Consider the following 20310-nt stretch of genomic DNA (forward strand, 5'->3'; position numbering starts at 1 on the left):
TTGCAGCATCATATGGTAGACTTGATTAACGCGGTAAGTGTTGAAGCGCTGCATTATGGGATCTGTAGTTTATTGTGTTACCAGCACTTCATATACCCGGGCCATTAATAACAATAATACAGCATATAAAATGATCTCGCGGGCCGGATATAATTACACACCGGGCCGGATGTGGCCCGCTGCCCTTGAGTTTGACACATATGGACTAAATAGAACTTGAAAAGATATATTTTTCAAATGTGATCTCGCAATTCAGATAGAGTTGACGCAAGACTACAGCCTGCATGCCTCAATGAGTCATCCTCCCTCGCTCTTACTTTTTACCGCTCATCTAATGAATACACTGAGTATGGCTTTACCAAAACAATCATTGATGGCGAATAAAGTATCCATTATTCGAGTATGTAGATCGGTATATATATATACATATATATATACCCGCATATCGCAGCGGAGAAGTAGTGTGTTAAAAAAGGTAGAAAAGAAAAGGGAACATTTTAAAAATAACGTAACATGACTGTCAATATACAGTATTTGTTTTGTGAATGTTACTGAGTGTTGCTGTCATCAAGGATTTGATTATCATTATTTCTTTCAATCAGGTTCGTATTTGTAGGATGTGTTGTGTTCAAGTTACATTCCGTGTTTGTCAATCGTTGTAAAGATGACAGGTTTCATTCATCGATTCGTTTCTTACTGCATCAATATACAGCTCGTCTTCTTCTTTATCTGAGACCTGACACACTGCATGCACGGGTTTTTTACACTGTCTTCCTTTAGCGGACATTGACTTTTTCCACCGTGTGCTTTGTTTCCGCAGTAGCTGGATTTATGAATATGCTTATCAGACGCTTCATATTTTTGCTGCCTTTTCAATTGTGTAATTCGGTTTTGTTCAGCTTTTGGAACTGTTGCTTTTATCTGTGCACGCGCCAGTTCACGTGAGCCACTCGGTGTACATGCATCGAAGTTCCCAGCTGTGCTGTGCCATCTCGTGCTATGTCCATGGCTGTATTTAATGTTACCTTAGTCCTGGCACTTAAAACTTTCTCTCGCAGTTTCGCTGAGTTTGTGTCAAACACCACCCTGACCATCTCATCTTCCTCTCCATAAGCACAGTCCTTCACCCGTGAATATTTACCCGTGGCAGTTTGCTATTGGATTGCCGCTGACGGACGGCCTTATATGGGTGGGCACTAAATTACAAACGCCAGCGGCAGCATGTCTATGAACTTAATTTAAAGTGTAGGTTTACATCGTGCTTTGTTTCCGAAGTAGCAGAACTCATGAATATGGTTGTATATGTCACTCGCTCGCTTCTTATTGTTTCGCTGCCTTCTCAATTATATAATGCATGTTTTCTTAAGCGCTTTTTTGAGGTCTTCCTGGTTTTCTATGTACTGCGTGATTACGGGAGGCGTGATGATGTCACACGAAACTCCGCCCCACGGCGTTGAAGCTCATCTCCATTACAGTAAATGGAGAAAAACTGCTTCCAGTTATGACCATTACACGTAGAATTTCGATATAAAACCTGCCCAACTTTTGTAAGGAAGCTGTAAGGAATAAACCTGCCAAATTTCAGCCTTCCACCCACACGGGAAGTTGGAGAATTAGTGATGAGTGAGTGAGTGAGTGAGTGAGTGAGTGCTTTGCCTTTTATTAGTATAGATTTATTAATTTATTTTTTTTAGTTCATATTCACAACTCAAAATACCTGATATTGTGAACGTAATCCATTAGCAGAATATTTTAAAATATTTGTCTCCCTTTTTTCAATGTTTTTCTCTCTCTCCCAAAATAGATGGTTGAAATATCATATTCTTTTTGTTCTTAACATCAACCTTATCATATATATTGCATACCAGGGATTTTTCCTGCCTTGCATCCAAACCAGCCGTGGTGGGCTCCAGGTTTTCTGAAATCCTACTCTGGAAAAACAGGTTTAGATAATGTATATGTTGTTCTTAATCTCAAACGCTGTCTCTGTTGTTTTGTGCCTGTCCGTACTCCTATTACCTACTCTTGCCCTGCTCATTATGGGTTTACTGTTCTTATGGTGGTCTATTCAAGACTCACCACCCCTAACCTTGACACTACATGCTTGTTGTTCTTTGTTTCCCTCAATACAGCCAGGTGGCAAAGTCTAACAGCCCTGTTCTTCCTAAGCCCCAGTGATTTTCATGAGAAAATATTTTAAAAATTATAAAATTATGTAAAATTGTTCATATTCAGTGTCTAGTTTTGATTATGCTTGTTTTTATCAGACAAAAATAAAACCAGATAATAAACCAGGCAGTATAGTAACCTTCCACTAACATTAAATTCATATCCAAATCTGTTAAGTGTACACTTCTGTGCGATTGTGACACAAAACTAACTCTGTAGGCGCTCCATGCCATAATTACTAAAACTAAAACTGAAACTAATATACAGTATATAAAAAATAAAATAGTAATGTCTTTGTGAAATAAAAACTTGACTAAAACTAAAAATACATGATGAAGGAAAACTAAAACTAAACTGAATTTCCAAGTAAGGTCAGAAAAAATACAGAAATAAAAACTAATATAAAAAGGCAAAACTATAATAACCTTGCTTGGCACCATAAGTAAAATGGGACTTCCACCTACAGCTAAAGTCACTTCAGTACGCAAGCAATTCACCACGTTAGTGTTTATATCTAGCAGTGCCATGCTGATAGTGTTCAAAGTGCATAATGTACATTTTAGACCACATTTACTTAAAATCAAAAGAAAGCAGGCTTTCTGCTGAATTGCCAAATTAATGTAGTCATTTAGATTACAAGGTTCCAAGGTCAATGGTAAAATCACAATTAAAAACTGGGTAGTGCTGAGCTAAGGATGAAATTTCTCTGTAATTGTTGCACAGGATGTTCAATACAGTTCAGTTCACAGATGGGTGTGAATAAGAATAAAAATAATACATACTCAACAAAGAAGACCTGTCCATGTTCATCCGTTTCTTGCTCCCACCCATACGGCAAATCTTAAAAGATTAAAAAAAAAAAATTCATTGCATATATTGTACCACATATAGAAACACATTAAAAACTAACAACATAATACAGCTATGTATAAGAAACAGGAAAAAAATCTGACACCCAAGTAGAGAACATGAAAACTTCATTATTATTTTCATAGAAATAATTTTGTCATGTACTCTACAACTCAATTCCACCAACCCAGGGAGCAATTTAAAAGTGATAATTTTTTTTAATTGTATATAGTGGCATACTGGTCAGGAATGTTACCTTAGCCTCTAGGTTTAAATTCCTGTGTGAAAGCTGCATGTTCTACCCTCATCTACAGTCATTTTCCTCTCACATTCTAAAGACATGAATGTCACGTTATTTGGTAACTGTAACAGTTACAAATGTAACTGGTAACTCTAAGCTGGTATAAGATAATGCTGTGTGACGGGTGGCCTCAGCCATTACCCAGCTGGGACACTAAATGGATGGAAGGACCCGGGGGAGGCACTACCTCCCCTGGGACGCTAGAGGGCAGTCATCCTTGGCGGCTGTGGCACCACGGATAACCACAGGGCATGAATGGAACTTGGAGTTTGATAGAACCCTGTTGGTTCCGTGGGGGCCGCAGAGCCATTCAATGGATTTCCACCACACCTGAGAGTGATTCCAGGTAATCCTGATGAACCACCTGGAGCACTCCCAGGTGCTGAATAAAAGGAGCTGCCTCACTTCATTCAGGGAGCCAGAGTCTGGAGGAGGTGGACAAAGCTTGCTGGGACAGGAGTGAAGGCAGCAGAGAAAGAGAGAAGGAAGAAGAGGACTGAGCATCGTGTGCTTTGTGCTTGATGTACTGTATTGAGATGGGGAGCAAAGGAAAAGTGCTCCCTTGAGTAATAAATGTGTATTGCTTTGGACTGTGCCTGTCTGTACACCACCGGTATTCCACAACTGGTACATGTGTGAGAAAAAACCTTACATACTGTGGTATATGGTCAGCCATTCATCCCAGCCAATACCCCCAAGCTGCCAGATGGAGGTGACCCGAATGCCAGCAGGGAATCCTGGACAATGAAGTCTTTATTCACAGCCCTGCTGGATACCATGGGTGCCGCCAGAGGACGCCATAGGGAGGCTCAAGGAATATTTTCCCTACACCCCGGAAGTACGTCCCAGTCATGTGGACAGAAGAAATGATGTACTTCCGGGTTGAAGAAAAAGACATTTTTTTTATCTGACTCGGAAGTGTTGCAAAGTCACATGGACAAAGAGAGAGAAACACTTCCAGGTCAAGAACTATAAAAAGGTCTGTGGGAGATCCCAGTGTTGAGCTGAGTTGGGAGGAAGGGTGACAATGCGTCTGGGAGTGGAGGATTTGATTATTGATTGGATTATTGTTACAGTTAATGAGTATTGTGGAGTGGAGGGTGCTTTGTGCAGATTATTGTACAAAAAAATTTAATATTTGGACTTTTATCTGGTGTCTGGCGTCTGGTCTGAGGGTTCAAGGTGACAACAGCGCCCCCTATCTGTCACAATACATAAAATGCATACTCTTTTTGTAAATGTTAATATATTATAAGAAGATGTGGTTATTTAGGCCTGCTAGTATAAGCTGATTGTATTGTCTTGATTTTTTTCTGTTCATCCAGTTCTAGCCACTTCCCCAAAGAAATGTTATGCAAAAAGTTTATTTTTCAGATATAAATTATACATATAGTATATATGCAGTGAAATGTTTAGTTGTTCAACTTCAATGACTATGCTTTTAATAAGAATGTAAAAGTACAATAACAATAATAAATCACTTTATGAATATCAAAAATCATTAAAACAATTTTAAATATGTGATAAATTATAAATGACAACTAACTCAATAACTTAATTAAATAATTTAAGAGAGCTAAAAATAGGGTATCATATACAGTATATCTAGACATTTTCCGTATTCAAAATAAGGACTAAAGGTTCCCCTAATCTTACTCAAGAACAGCCGTATTGTATATTCTCAAAAATATTCATACAAATTTTTCATTATAGCAAGAGGCTATAATAATTGCAGCAATATTCTGTGTTTACCATTCACTCACAGAATACACAAACTGCAGTACACACAAGTGTCTTTCATTATTTTGGGTGAAGACTTTCACACTTGCTATTTTGTTCTTTACTTTGTTTATTTCAAATGCAGGAGGAATTATCACGTGACATGGCCCTTTTTCTGCTATGGCCATATTACACTTATTTGGTGCATTTTGCATTGTTACAGTTTTATGGTTAGTGATATGGTTTACTACACAAAGTACTCAAATAAGAAAGATAACCTTGAAGAAGTTGAATCTCAAACACAAGTTAAAATTTCAATAGCCATACTTAGTCATCTGTCCACTCATCCAGTTTTTATAACCTACTTAGTCCATTACAGCGTCATGTGCAGTTGGGGTCTCTCCCAGAAGCACTGCACAGAAGGACAGTGATCAAATGTGGATTGGATGCCAAGGACATTAATTACAGTTCTCATTTCTCACCCAATACACCCCACCTCTCAAGCAGGTTATACAGCAAGTTTCCTGTCCCTCTCTGGTCCTTTCCACCAAGTTAATTTTTAATCTTGAAAGAGTTTGTTTGATGTGCCAAAACTTTTCTAAAAATGATGGCACATTAATGCAGAAGAATATACAATGAAGAACAAGGATGAATGTTAATAAATATTAATAATATCATTCCATTTTAGTGTTATTAATATAATGAGAAGTCAAGCAAAGTATATTGGCTAACTAAAAAGATTACAATATGCAAGCTTTCGAAGCAACTCAGGCTCCTTCTTAATTATTATATTAATAAACAGCAAACAGATTTTTTTTGGACAGAGTTGCCAATGTTCGGAAACTTTCATCCTTCACTAAAAAAATAAATAAGGGAACTGGCTGAAGGTAAAAGCAGAACCTGTGCCTAAAGTTATCAAAACTGGCATCCAACGTTGGCAATAATGACCTATTAAACATAAAGACACATGGTACCATGAAGGAGACATATGTAACCTGAGTTATTGTTCTACTTTTGCTGATTTAAAATCATTCTTTAACTATACAATTATAGTCAATTAAAAATGTGGAAATTTTATGCTTTCTAAATGTTATCACTTTTCAAAGCATGCTGTTGTTTTTACATTATTTTTATTTAATTAATTAAAAAAGCATTTGGCCTGCATATAAAAAATTAAAACACACAAGACATAAAAAAACATTAAGTAATTCCTTGTTAAAATCCCCAAAGGCAATATTAGGTGGAAGGGTGTGAGTTAAAGAAATCTCACTTTTAATTGAGCTTGGTAAGAGTTCAGTACCTAGAAATGAAGAGAATGAAAAAATGGTGGTATTTCAAAACATTTTAAATACCGAAGGCGCTTAAGTATCCTGGCATGGAGATATCATATGACATACAGTATGATCATACACTAATAATCTGCTATAGTTAAGTATTCACTTCTATTAATAAGTCTACCATCGTACAAAATCTTCCAATATTACAACAGGGGACCAGTAGAGCAAAGTATAGAAACAATATAAGCAATCTGATTTGGTGGAGGTACCTACTTGGACCTCAAAAAATTCAGACGTGAGCTTCACTAGGCTTTGCGTCCTAGGAATCAAGTTATCCAAACTACTCTATAACATTTCAGTAATTATTTTCCGCTCTGATGCTGATGTCAATCCATAACAGGCTTAAGTTTCGAGTTTGGTATTTTTTCCGTCCAGCCATTTCAGCTCTAAGACCATCCTCAAGAAACTGTGACACACAGATAAACATAAACTCATCATCAAGATACCAATGTTTTCGGTATCAGGGTACCCTAAACTGTCAAGATCTGTCAAAAACTGGACATCGAAATTTTTGAAGAAACTAAAGGTTTTGCTCCTCACCCACAGGCGATAGGATATGGTGGCGGAGGGCACAAAGCAAAAATGACAAAGACAATGATAAAACATATGTCCCTGTAATCAGGGAGGGAGAGAGTGAGCTTAAATGCTTGCTGTATACATAGGAAAACTATACTGATGCTGTTCCACACAAAATAATAATTTTTCAGCATTAAATAAATCTAATCTTTCCTTCAGGTTCCAAAATATCATATACTTTCTGTGCATTCCCAGTTAAACCTGGTCAAGGGTGATGTAGAATGTAGTAGAATCTTATGTTGTGTATGTTACTATATCAGATACTACTATATTTGTCAGAAGAAGGTATGCAACTCTGGTAGTGTAAGCTCATTCACTCCAATTAACTTATGTAGTTCTAAAAGCAACACATTGTTTTAAATTTTCTTTTGCTTCAACAAGGACTTACTTATTTATAGTCAGCTAATCTCTTCCCAAACCAGCTGATGTAATACAGACAATATTTTATTTTTCTTAATTATATTTTTTCAATAACCAGTAATTTTTTAATGTTGTTTTGCCCTAATTATCTGTTACTGTAGCCAATGAAGGATAATTACACTGACACTCATTTTAACTCCTTTTAGATTTTTACTGTTAATTAAACTTTTCTTTAAAATAATATGTAAAATATTTTGCCATCTCCATCATTTAGATGAACAGAGCAAGTATCCTGAGGCTGTTCATAAAACATTTCTGGGGACTTTAATCATGCAGATCTGAAAGCAGTTCTCCCCAAATTCCATCAACATATAGTGTGCAACCAGGGGAGTAAAAACACTGGACAAGCTGTACACATACATCAGACAGGCCTATAGAGCTAAACCCCTAGCACACAACCAGCCTGATCAAACATCCCATCTTCTGATCCCTGCACATTGTGGACTTCAGCTCAGCGTTTACCACCATCCTCCCACAACGACTGGTGTTCAAACTGGCAGATCTGGGACTTCCATCCCTCACCTACAGTTGGATACTGGACTTCCTGTCTGGTCGCTCCCTTAGGGTCAGGCTGGGTCCCCACACCTCCACTGCTGTCAGCCTCAACACTGGGATGCCGCATGGTTGTGTGCTCAGCCCGCTCCTCTACACATATGACTGTGTCCCCACTCACCATAGCAACACGATAGTGATCAGCTTCATCTCGGGCAAGGAGGGTGAGCTGGCATACAGGGACGAGGTGGAGCAGCTGTCAGAGTGGTGCAGAGTCAATAACGTGCTCCTCAACACCACAAAAACGAAGGAGCTTGTTATTGACTTTAGAAAAAACAAAACTGACATCCGGCCACTTATCATTGGTGGGGCCTGTGTGGAGAGGGTCCCAGTGTTCAGGTTTCTGGGCACTGAGCTGGAGGATGACCTGACGTGGAGCACCAACACCAAGGAGCTGCTGAAGAAGGTGCAGCAGAGACTGTATTTTCTGGGAATCTTCAGAAAGAACTGTCTCCCCAAAAATCTGCTCCTTGCCTTTTATCACTTGTTCATCGAGAGTGTGCTTACGTACAGACTGTGTGTGTGGTACAGCAGCTGTACTTTCTCAGAAAGGAAACCGCTCCACAGGGTCGTCAGGACAGCGGAGAGAACAACTGGTTGTACCCTCCCCACTCTGGAACAAATCTACACCTCCCAATGCCATTTCACAGGATTCATCACATTCTGGTCATTGCCTCTTCCAGCTTTTGCCATCAGGCAAGAGATACAGAGCAATGAAAACCAGGACAAACCACCTTAAAAACAGCTTTTATCCAAAAGCAATCATGGCCCTGAACTCAGAATAAAACTGCTCCATATCATTCTCCTAGTGTGCAATATAGACCTTAAGTCAACCAGTGCAATTTGTATATATAACATGTGCAATTTGTACATTTTGTAAAGTACTTTCATTACTATTCGGTTTGTTATTATTTTCTCTCCTTGTCGACTGCACCTTCAATTTTGTTGTTCCTTTGTAAAAGTGACAATGACAATAAAGATCTATCTATCTATCTAACTTGTCAAAACATTTTTCATGCTCAAAAAAGACACTGCCAGCTCCTTTAACACCACAAAGTGGAAGATAATTTCTAACTTTTCAAGTCTCTTTTATTCTGTACCTTAGATCGGTCTGCTTACCTTTTAGTGGCATGACTTCACCTTTCTACTCATTTTACTTAGATTTCTAGATAAAATTAGAAGAACTGTGATCTTCCTACCCAACAAGGAAACTACAGCATTCAAAAACAATGCACCATGAATTAGTATTTACTGTATTAGTTTTGTTTCTAAGGTATGCTGAAGAACAGTACTTAAAAGGACCAAGGCCTTAATTACTCATACTATTCCTAAACTGGAAAAGCTATAAGCTTTCCAAAGTGCTACGAATTGCATGATAAAGGGCATAAATTCAGTGCATCAAATTATTTATTTCCCATTTACCTAATGAAAAACTCACAGTACTAATAACACAACACTGACATACTTATCATGACATGTATGCATTGAGAGTCTATCATACCAATCTATGATTGAAAAAAATAAGTAACCGTAGATGCAGTGTTAAAATATTCATTTCATCCAGATTTATGGAATCTTGGCATTTATTTATAATTTAATTTAGTCACATTTTTGTTTATACTCTAGCAAAGTAAACAAAGATAACAGTAAAGAGCTATTTTTATTTACTGTATGAAAACATTAATTCATCCTCATACTAGTCGAGCAACTGACTAATAAATTCTGTCTGGGCCCTAACTTGGTGGGCCAGAATCTGTCTTTTTAACTAATGGAACACAAAGGGTGAGTGTTGATTGCTGCTGTCCATCTACTTTTTTTCTGTTTATTTTGTGTGACTTACAGGAGTTCACATAAGCATAGTCAAATCTTAAAATTTGTGGATTGTGTACCAAACGTTTCTAAACAACATTACAAATATTAGCAGGAAAAATATTATTTTGCAGGAATCCTCTCATTCTGTGTTGTATAACAAATAAATGAGAAGGACCACCAACTCAGTTCTGTCAGATAGTAGCCATCCTTTGCTTCCTAAATTTAATTTGTTCCCACCAAGCGCAAACTGAGACTCCCAAGTGTCAAGAGCAACACATTTAAAATCTTTATTTATCCCCAGAACTGTAAAGATTGGTAGTTGTGGGTATTTTTCTGAATTCTGAATAACAATTATTACTGGGATCTGTTAGAGATAATTATTCTTGCTTGTATAAATCTTAAGGAAATGGGTACTGATCATAAAAGTTGTTGGCATAAATATCTCCTGGACTATTTTCTTGTATTTATGTAACAATGTCCTACATTTTGTACTTGCCTAAGGCAAACTAATTTCCTTCTGGGAAAATAAAGTCTACATACCCCAACCTAAGCTAAACTAACAGGAAGGACATCCCAAGGGCAGAGATGTCAACTAAGAAGACTGGAACAAGGGTAGGCAGCATAATGCAATAATCACTCCAGAAATGCCATACCATAATATATACCTGTGACCAGACTATTACCATCATAGACATATTAGAACTGTATATGCTCCAGGCAAATATAACCCGGTGAAAGATGACAGAGAGATTATATTAGACCATTAGATGTCTTCCAAGTCCACGAGTGACAGTAAAGCTATTCCATAGGGACAATTTGGTCACATGATGCAGGAACACCCATGGTCACCACAGTTAACTCTAAAATGGCTTTTGTACAACTGAACCCTGAAATAAGAATCAAAACCTTGACCTGCTTAAAAGGTCTAAGTAAAATCCAGAGGGAATTATACCACTGGAAAGCAATGGCTTGAGGTAAAAATTTATAGATCAAGAATAGGTTTATAAAGCCTTAGACAGATAAGTGAGACTACGTTGTTGTTTTCTGTATACTTAAGTATACTATTAAAACACCTGCAGTTACATTAGGCATTTTTTCTTGCATCAGAATAGTGATCCTTCCTGACATTGATTGTGTAGGCTAGGTATCTGCACTGGCAATTGGAAGGTTGCTGGTTCGAATCCCGTAAATGCCAAAATGGACTCTGCTCTGTTGGGCCCTTGAGCAAGGCCCTTAACCTGCAATTGCAGAGCGCTTTGATTAGTGAGAAAATCGCTATATAAATGCAAAGAATTATTATTAATTAGGCGTGAAACATGCCTGGTAGACTGTTAATTTAGTGAAATACATTTACAACAGTAAATCTGGTAACTTTCTTGTTTTTATGTATCTGTTTGGGTGTCAAAAGTAACTTCAAATGTTATGGTAGTTGTGATGTGATAATCTGTTTGTTTTTGAATTATTACACAATCTTTTCAGTAAAGAGTATACTTTTAATACTTAAATGCATCAAATTTCAATTACATCATACAAGCTTTTATTTCATTCATCAGGTGTAACACCAAGTAAACTACTTGCGCGAAGATTAGAAATGAATCATCTGCTATGACTTCACTTTTTAAAAACAAAATCAAGACATATATAAGTAATACAACTATAATATAAATTTGCTTATTCTGTGTCAAATATACTCCGAGATTTTTCAGTTAAGGAAGACAACAGTTAAATGTAATGTAGTTATAATCATTAATCATGGCACAGGTGAGTGGTGACAAGTTGCAGATCGATTAGCACATGCAAGTAAGAATTTCAGTATACTCTGCATGCTTAGCAATAATGACCTTATAGATCTATAAATGTAGTGGACTTAAAGACATACTGGCACATTTCACCTTTGCTTTGAAATGCATTTATGTGTGTGATAAACATTATTTTAATTAAAACACTTAACAATTTATATGATCTTACACAAAAATCCTAACAGTGCTGCAATACTATTTTATTTTAAATACTGACCTCCAGCCACTTTTCTTCTTTTCCCAGTTTTAGGATGATCCCATTGAGTTTTCAGTTCATCATGGCTGCCAATAACAAAGAAAATAAACATTTCAAAGACTGATATGGCAGGGTAAAAAGATTGTCATTTAAAATATTAAACGGTTCTTTCATTAATGCATATTTAAACACACCATCTATTCAAAATATTAAAATAATGCTGATTTTCCACTAGCACCTGAGTCCAAGCAGAACAAAACTTCAGACAGTTTCTTCCTTGTATGTGGTAAATGTACTGACTTAAAAACATATACATGAGTCTGTGGCAGCCTAAAAACACTGATTGGTTTCAATGTGTCTTGCCATGCAGATGACAAGTCCATACTTTTAAACATTATTCATCTGGGAATTGTTTTTAAGCAATTACTTTAGTTCTCTGTAATTGTTTTGTATTCTGCAATACTTGGGTTTTATACCAAATGTAATAACAAATATACTACATCACAAAAAACACAAGCACTTACTGACAGTGTTTAACAGTATTTGGATATTTCAGTCGATAATGATGCAAAAAGGTAAATATCAACAAAACTGTAATAAATGTGTGTTCTGTTAACTGCAAAAGTGTGCGGAGAGGAAAATTTCAAAACAAAAAAATGTAGTTCCAAGTAATTTCTCCTAAATTTACTTTATGTAAGTACGTGATCACCTACCTCTTGCAGGTAATCTAATTAACATGCAAATAATCTCTGTTAGTTCTTGCTTATTTTGGATTGGTCTATCAGGTTTGTTCTGAAAATTCTTGATCTTAATAAATTTGTTTAAACACAAAAACATTAGCAATTTATATTTTTTGTATGAAATAAGAAAACCACAATTACATAAAATCACAATTACATAAAGCAAACTTCTTTAACAAAGTTTTTCATACCATTCAAACTAAATAAATGTTCACACATTTTCAAACTGGTATTTCAAGTCATCCAATTTAGCCTTAAATAGTCTGAATCAAATACTAATAGATTATGTGATGGGCTGGCAATATAATGTTCAGGATCACACAAGTAAGTGTGCATAGCGAGAACTGTATGTCTTGAATGATAGATACAAAAAATGGTCTAAGAACAATAGAAACATTAAGTCAGTTGTCAGCATGTCCTGCGTAATTGGAAAAAACAAGCAAATAAATACAAGTTTGTTTCTGCTCATTAATAAAGCAGTGGTAAATCTGTTTAACTGATGACAATAAACTATGAAAGAGCAATGCATTTTAAACATGTGATCTGCCTGCTCAAAAACCCAATAGATAACCAAGATGCAACACTCAGACATGAACAACAAACACAGTATAGGGACTGGTTAGCTGACAAACTGAAATAAAGAAAGATCTGAAAAGATTTGTGACAAAGATCAAAGAAAAACTGAAAAGACTGGCTAGCTGAGAATTATTAATAAAACCTAAATATTAAGTCTCCTGACTTAGTAATATGGGGAAAAGAAAAATGGAACGGAAAATATAGAAAACTAAAGGCAGAGTTGTTTTAATGATAACAAAGTTAAAACAAGAAGCTATTTTCTCAGTATAAACACACTATTTTAAAGGTGGCACGAGGAAAAGAACACAACATACGTAAGTTTGTTCAGTTTAACTCAGGCATGCAGCGATCTTGACTCTAATTTGGCCATTCCGCTGCTACCAGAAAATTAGACTGAAAAAATGGGTTTCTGGTGTTAAATTTAATACAGATGATACCATTGACTGCAGATTTGACAAATCAGTTAGATATAAAGCAGAACATTTTTTAAATAAGTGTTAAAATCATTAATAGTTAATGTTCAGCCTAAACTATTTTAGTCACATCATTAAAAGACAATCACCAGAAATGGCATAGATTCATGGTAAAGTCAAGATAAAAGCTGCACAAAAACTGAAAACACGACAGTTAAAAATCATGAAAAAATTTAGAAATGTACCCTCAAACAACTGAAAGACATCATCCACAGAAAAGTCTAGACATTTAGCTTTTGTCAGGCCACATCGTGTCAGAAAGGGCTAATAGTGCCTCAATTCCAGTGAGCTGGCACTTTAAACACCCTTCAATGCAAACAGTATTGATTATCATCTACTGTATTACCATTGAGCTGCCGATTAATATAGGGTTTTTCTTTACGGGTTCTTCACTGAAAGTCAGCCTGGACAATAAAGAAACATTAAGTTAATATGTGACTCTGTGTTCCAAAATCGTGGCTTCTAACAATTAGTTTTGCATCTGTATGAGCATCTCGCAGTGCACGTGTCTGTCTGTTACTGCAATAACGGCTGATGCATAGAATCGCTAGTAGCCTGCAAATCTGTATCTATACGTCTATTCAATGCTCAGTCTAAAACGGACTTAATTAAGTTGCCAGACTTGTACATTTTTTGAAAAAGCAAACCGGGTCATTCTGCCAAACTGCATGTATGGGATAAAATAAAATGCACGTTTCTTCAATGCCCGCATCCAAGTTATTCCTTTGGAACCTAAAGCATAACACAAATTTTCTAAGGTTCCCTTACTTTGCATAGTAAACCCATCCGTCCTTTGTGGTTCTTTCCTCCCAGCCAGGTGGCAGTTCGTCCTCACTGTCAGTATCATCCAAACCTGCATATTTTAATGCTGCCATGATGCTAAACTTGGGGAAGGGATTGTGAAACGTTACGATTAATTTAAAAGGTAAATTACTGCAACAGGTAGCACTCAAAAAAATAACAAAATCACAAAGTATGCTCCAAAAGTATTTCACTCTTCAAAACACGCGCATTCGATTTACTGTGAAAGCAGGGCTTCCGGGACTGGATTCATATTTGACGCGAGGGCGACGATTGGAGCATTCTGGGAATTGTAGTTTTTTTCCCCAACTCGGAGATGGTGGATAGTAAGTGATGCCGCCGCTATTTAAAGAGCTAGTTGGATCCACAGTGGTAAGCTTAATAGCATTACCGAAGTGTTCCCTTCTAAAATGGTTTTATCAGAGCATAACACTTTAGAGGTGCATGTTCATTTATTATTGTTTCTTTTTTAAACTATTTCCTGTTATTTCATTTTTAAACTCTGCATTAGTAATCTTAGATACCCCAGTCCTAGACGCACGGATTAAGTGAATTTGCACCCTAAAATTGTCCCAACTCTGAGTGTGTGTGTGTGTGTGTTTGTGTGTGTGGACCTGTGTTGGACTGTCATCTTGATCCCTGCCTTGTGACCAATGTCACAATGTTACTTCCGAAAGCGACACTGAACTGAATTAAGCGAATGTGTGAATGTCATACGTTGCGCTGTGTTAGCCGAAAACAGAGTGCATCTTCTATTGTCATACAGTCTGCTGCAAAGTTTTTTCAATTTTAGACTATAGTTCAAATAGTTTTACTTCTGGTAACGAAAAACAAAATATAATACAGCAGTAATCAATGGGTTTAAAAATGCCACTGTTTGAGATAGTTAACAGAATGACTTAACTTCCACATCAATAGTATTACGATTATTATTAGTATTTTATTAATCGCCGGTCTGGAAGGTTAAACTCATAAACATTTAAGTACAAAATTAAAAAGATTTTAAGTACAATTTAACACATTACACACTTTATACTTGTATACAATATTGTTATAAATCAATTTAAATGAATTTATTCAATTCAATATTTTTAAACATAAGAAAGCAACAATGCAAACTGTATTAATTGACTTATATATACCTTATTTAGTTTGTGACACTTCTTAGTTTTTGGATCCAAAAAGTCGTCTGGTGGCCCGTCGTTGGTACACATTTTATGGTGCGTGTCTTCTATGTGAATCGTTCAGCAGTAGTCCGTTATCATACTGAAATTCCAGCGTCCCTAGTACCTTCTCCACATCTTTGACATCCACAAGGAATCTGTTACTCACTCTTTAAAAAACAGAATTAAAATGCGGATCCAAACAATAAACTTTGAGATTCATGTTGCAACACCATTCTTTAAATTCAACTACTACATTTTTTCACAATATCTTTATAATGTGTATCTTTATTGTTCTTTGAAAGATGCCCATGTCTGTCATTCCAGATCGTTTGTCGCACCATCAGATTCTGCATTAGAAATCAGTTTTCTAATATCAGGTCCGATAAAACTGTCGTCTTTCAATTTAGACTCAGAAACCCCCAAAAAATACATGGGACAAGTTCCACCCTTTGATAGGACTTTGACAGGTTGCTTAATTAAACCAAGCTTAACATGAAGCGGTGGTAGCAACATTATACTTGGATTCACCGAACTATTTTGAGGATGTTTTTAGCACCAAGCTATTGCTTTTTCCTTGCTAGCCATTCCTTCTGAACCCAACGTACACAGTTGGCTTTACTCTCAAACTCACAGAGAAATTTTGTATACCCTGGCTGCTGCGCAGTAAGATATACAGAGGATTCAGGTGGTCACATATGAACCACCGGTGGTCATTGTAGTTAATAATAGTTTCCACCCATTTATTATCCAACGCGCTATATCCGAACTATGGGGTCACGGGGGTCTGATGGAGCCAATCCCTGCCAACACAGGGCGCAAGGCAGGAAACAAACCCCGGGTAGGGTGACAGCACACCGCAAGTTAATTATTTTTCATAACTGTTTTCCTTTAAACAGTTATTTTAATATTTGAAAAATAGCAAATTATATCAAATTATCATTAAAATAAAATATTTATATTTAATTATAGTGAGAAAACACAAAAAAAAAACTGAAAGCTGAAAATGTGTTTTGTGAAAAATGTTAAGTAATGAATAAACATTTCATCGGCTCTCAAAAATACATAAAAGTCACATGAAATAATCAAAACACCATTTCAAAGCACAACTTGTTTGCTTATCGTCCCTCGCTAAGGATGTTGGCTGCAGGCTACCATGATCCTGCGTTGGAATTAGAGGTTGCATTGGTTAGCAATATGATAATAATACTGCCTTAAATGCCTATTGTCTTTATATAAAGGCATGGGTGAATGTTAATTGCAGCTTCATGAAGTTGCGGTTAAAGGGTGCAAGTACTATCTTGAGGTTTTAAACTGCAATGTTTACTAAACTTTTTTTTTTACTAAACTTTTTTTTTTCATAATTATTAATTTTTCATTCGTGCTATGACAATAATGAATCTATAAATTTATGAAGTAAATGCCTTCACGGTTTATCCACTTGGCTGCAAAAAGTTAAACTTAATTGAATTGTTGAATGACTTTGTAAACGAAGTGAGATATCTATAGTTGTAAAAAGTCCAAAACTTGTATAACTGCATACTTTATTTGTCAAGTGCGTTTGTCATAAACGATTTTCCGCATATTGTGAAGCGCCCAAGTGTCCTCAGCTCAGATTTCAATTGCCCCTGGGCGTTGTCAATCATCTCTGTTCCAGTTGGGCCCGCCCCAGCATTTAAAAGCGGCCTTTCATAGGTTGAGTACTTGTCTGTTTCCGTATCCTCTTAGCAACGGGCTCTAGCGCGTTATTGTTGACAGTTGGCTAAGAGACTGGCAGTATTACAGAAATGGTAAGAGTTTTGCATTGATTTACTGTTATTTCTAAAGTATATATATTAAATAAATAAGATGTTAAAAGGTGTTTAGCTCTTAATTCTCTAGAATTTCTGTTGATGTATTTAACACATTAATCTTTCCTGCTTCCTACGCACTTTTTCTTACACTGGGCTACTACTATGATTAATTTTCTGAGAAATAGTAAACTTTCTAGTAAACGTATTATTTTACAGTTGTGATAAATACATTAAAAAGTAATTTAAAATAGAAAAAAGTTATATATCAGTTATGTTTTGTTTAAATAACGTCTCTTTACCGTTTAAGAACATTCAGTAAGGATTTTTTAGTAACTGCTATAATTCCGAAATTTATATAAAATTAGTTGTCTCTTTAACACAAACCAAGGAATAACTTTATATAGTGCGTGAAACAAATTGTCTAATAAAGATTTTTCTTTCATTCTTCAGGCAGAAGTAGAAGAAACTCTGAAAAGGATCCAGTCTCACAAAGGAGTACTTGGAACAATAGTTGTAAATGCAGAAGGTACTGAAACAAATGAGTAATTTCTGATTTTTTTTTATTTGTCTTATTTCTGGATATGTTATTTTCGTGTCTTTCATGGCTTGTGCGTGCGTGCGTGTGTGTGTGTGTGTGTTTGCTAAGGACTCTTCTCAAAATTTAGTGCTTATGAGTTGTTGTTACCATCATTATGTGTTTTGGGATTATTGCTGTTATTAATGTTATTATAATTGCCATGACATCAGATTCTTATTGCATTTTATACTTCATGTGATGTAGGCCTATGTGTTTTGCAGCTGTACTGTGATTTTATAAGCTGTATACAATGGTTAGCAATATCCTGGCCTTTTTTATGTTTAAAATGGGAATGTTTAAGTAGTTTCCCTGTATGGCAAGTAGAAAAATAATCATAATTTTGTGTCTCTGTCTGTAACAAAGTTGAACAGTTAAGTAATACGAAATGCATATAATTTTCTGAGCTAATTAATGATGCTATTGTGCTAAAGCAGAAAATGCAAAAAGCTATATGGTTATTTTGTTAAACTGCTACTGTTCAATGTATTTTAAAGTTATTCAAAGTTACAAGTGCTTCCTGAAATAGCAAGAGCAAAACATAAAATGCATTACATAGACATTAGTAAGTGATTTGGAAGAATTTATCAATTACAAGGGAACATAATGTTTTAAACCAACCATTACCTTCAGTCAAAATTATACATATCCGATGCTAGGGATGTCACTAGTGACCTAATAATATGATAACTTTGTAAGTTGCAAGACCTCAGCCTCTGATAATTTAAAACTACCTTGCTCATCAAGACTTTTTTATTATGACATTCTGTAGCTATTAATTTGAAGTCATAGCGTCAGAGTAACTAAAACTGTTTTAATGAAGTGAAATTCCCCATCAAAGATGAATTCAACACAATGATACCCCACACAAAACAAATTATGTTTAATTATACTTATAAATATGACATTATTATTCAGCTAAATATATGGAATATTGAAGAGTCAGTACAGGACTGTAACAAAATGAACTGGTTTATTTACAGAAGCCAATACATTGAAAATAGAGTAAAGTTTTTAAGGAATCGTTTGTATTGTGTTATGAGTGAATGATTGTGTTAACAGCTAGAATAAATTTAGATTTTTTTTTTTTTTATCTCCCAGGAATACCTATCAGGACCACATTAGACAATTCCACAACTGTGCAATATGCTGGACTGTTGCATCAACTTACAATAAAGGCTAGGAGCACCGTGAGAGATATTGACCCACAAAATGATTTGACCTTTTTACGTATCAGGTCAAAGAAGCATGAAATCATGGTTGCCCCAGGTACTGAATCAATATATTGTGTAATGACATTGTATGACTGTTTTTAAAGAGTACTCTCTGATACTTTTTCATGTAATGTGTTTTTTTATTTTTTCATTAATTTGCTATTTAGTTTTACACTTTTCTTGTAGTGAAAATTAAAGGAAATAAGAAAATTTATGAATTATGACATTTTAGAATATTTAAACTTGAACTCCACATACTGTCTTTATATTATGGAAATTGTTAAATACTAATGCATGTTTTTTTTTTTTTCTTTTCAGATAAGGAATACTTATTGATTGTTATTCAGAATCCTAGTGAATAGAACACATTCATTTACAGTTGCAATGTTGTCTTAAAAAAAAGACCTTCTAAAGGTATCACAACTTTGGGGGGCTTTTTGCAGTGTTCAACCTGAAATTCCCATGGGAATTACTGTCTTGGTGTTTTTTAAATGAATTCTTTCTTCGCAAAGCCTTGTAATTAACTTTAATTTGTATTGTATCATGTATTCATCTAAGAAGACCTTTGTCTTACTGTTCTGTGATCTGTTTACTCATGTTCTGTACTGGAAAGTGCAATTTCAATGCCAAAAAAAGAAGCAAAAAATAAATGTCTAAAATACAAAAAAAAATCTTGTTATAGTTTTTCTCTTACAAATTGTAATATTTACTGGAAAACAAAATTTTGTAATTATTACTATCGTTTATTCTAGATAGTAAATTATTTGCTAGGCAGTGTATTTGACACTGCTTCTTCACGGCTGCAGGGACCTGGGTTCTGTTCCTTGACCAAGCATTCAGTGTAAAGTTTACATATGTTCTACAGATATCCCACTTTGCAGTTTTATTTTGGCCCGCTGTAAGTGAGTGTATGGGTATGTGCATGAGAGTTCTCCACAATGACCTTAACTCTGCTACTCAAAAATAAAGTAGTACATTCAGTTTTCTTTGTGGACATTTTTAGTCAACAGCAACCTTGTACTCCACACTTGATCATTCCTTACAAACTAAACTATAATCTGATGGGGTTAGATCACTATGTGGGAAAGCATTGTACCAAAACTTTTATTTGTTTTTTGGAATGAAAGTTTTGTTATCTTGTTTTAGGTGACCAGTATTTATGATAAATATTTAAAGAAATGGTTACCTGAATGAGTGTGGTTTTTGATTCTATCAGCCTGTTATTTGTTAATTCAAGATGTATAGT

General features: G+C 35.6%; 2 protein-coding genes across 7 annotated transcripts in view; one reads left to right on the forward strand and one right to left on the reverse strand.

Moving 5' to 3' along the window:
* wwox (WW domain containing oxidoreductase) overlaps positions 1-14592 on the reverse strand; it is a 1268497-nt gene extending 1253905 nt beyond the window's left edge. For all 6 annotated transcript variants that reach the window (XM_039763360.1, XM_039763361.1, XM_039763363.1 and 3 more), the window contains exons 1-3: positions 14288-14592; positions 11752-11816; positions 2952-3009 (exon numbers count right to left, since the gene is read on the reverse strand). In XM_039763360.1, the coding sequence (XP_039619294.1) occupies positions 2952-3009; positions 11752-11816; positions 14288-14394 (230 nt within the window). In that variant the 5' untranslated portion in view covers positions 14395-14592. The remainder of the gene's footprint in view (positions 1-2951; positions 3010-11751; positions 11817-14287) is intronic.
* A 2597-nt stretch (positions 14593-17189) lies between these two features.
* Positions 17190-19735, forward strand: LOC120534958 (dynein light chain roadblock-type 2). Its single transcript, XM_039762464.1, has 4 exons — positions 17190-17273; positions 17727-17802; positions 18952-19119; positions 19383-19735. The coding sequence occupies exons 1-4, from the start codon at positions 17271-17273 to the stop codon at positions 19424-19426; spliced, it is 291 nt and encodes a 96-aa protein (XP_039618398.1). The 5' UTR covers positions 17190-17270; the 3' UTR covers positions 19427-19735.
* The last annotated feature ends 575 nt before the right edge of the window (positions 19736-20310 follow it).

Source organism: Polypterus senegalus, chromosome 9 (assembly GCF_016835505.1).
Source record: "Polypterus senegalus isolate Bchr_013 chromosome 9, ASM1683550v1, whole genome shotgun sequence".
NCBI lineage: Eukaryota > Metazoa > Chordata > Cladistia > Polypteriformes > Polypteridae > Polypterus > Polypterus senegalus.

Coding starts and splice junctions, on each gene's coding strand:
- LOC120534958 (XM_039762464.1), top strand. Junction 17,803..18,951: donor AATAGTTGTAAATGCAGAAG/GTACTGAAACAA, acceptor TTTATCTCCCAG/GAATACCTATCAGGACCACA. Junction 19,120..19,382: donor TGAAATCATGGTTGCCCCAG/GTACTGAATCAA, acceptor TTTTCTTTTCAG/ATAAGGAATACTTATTGATT.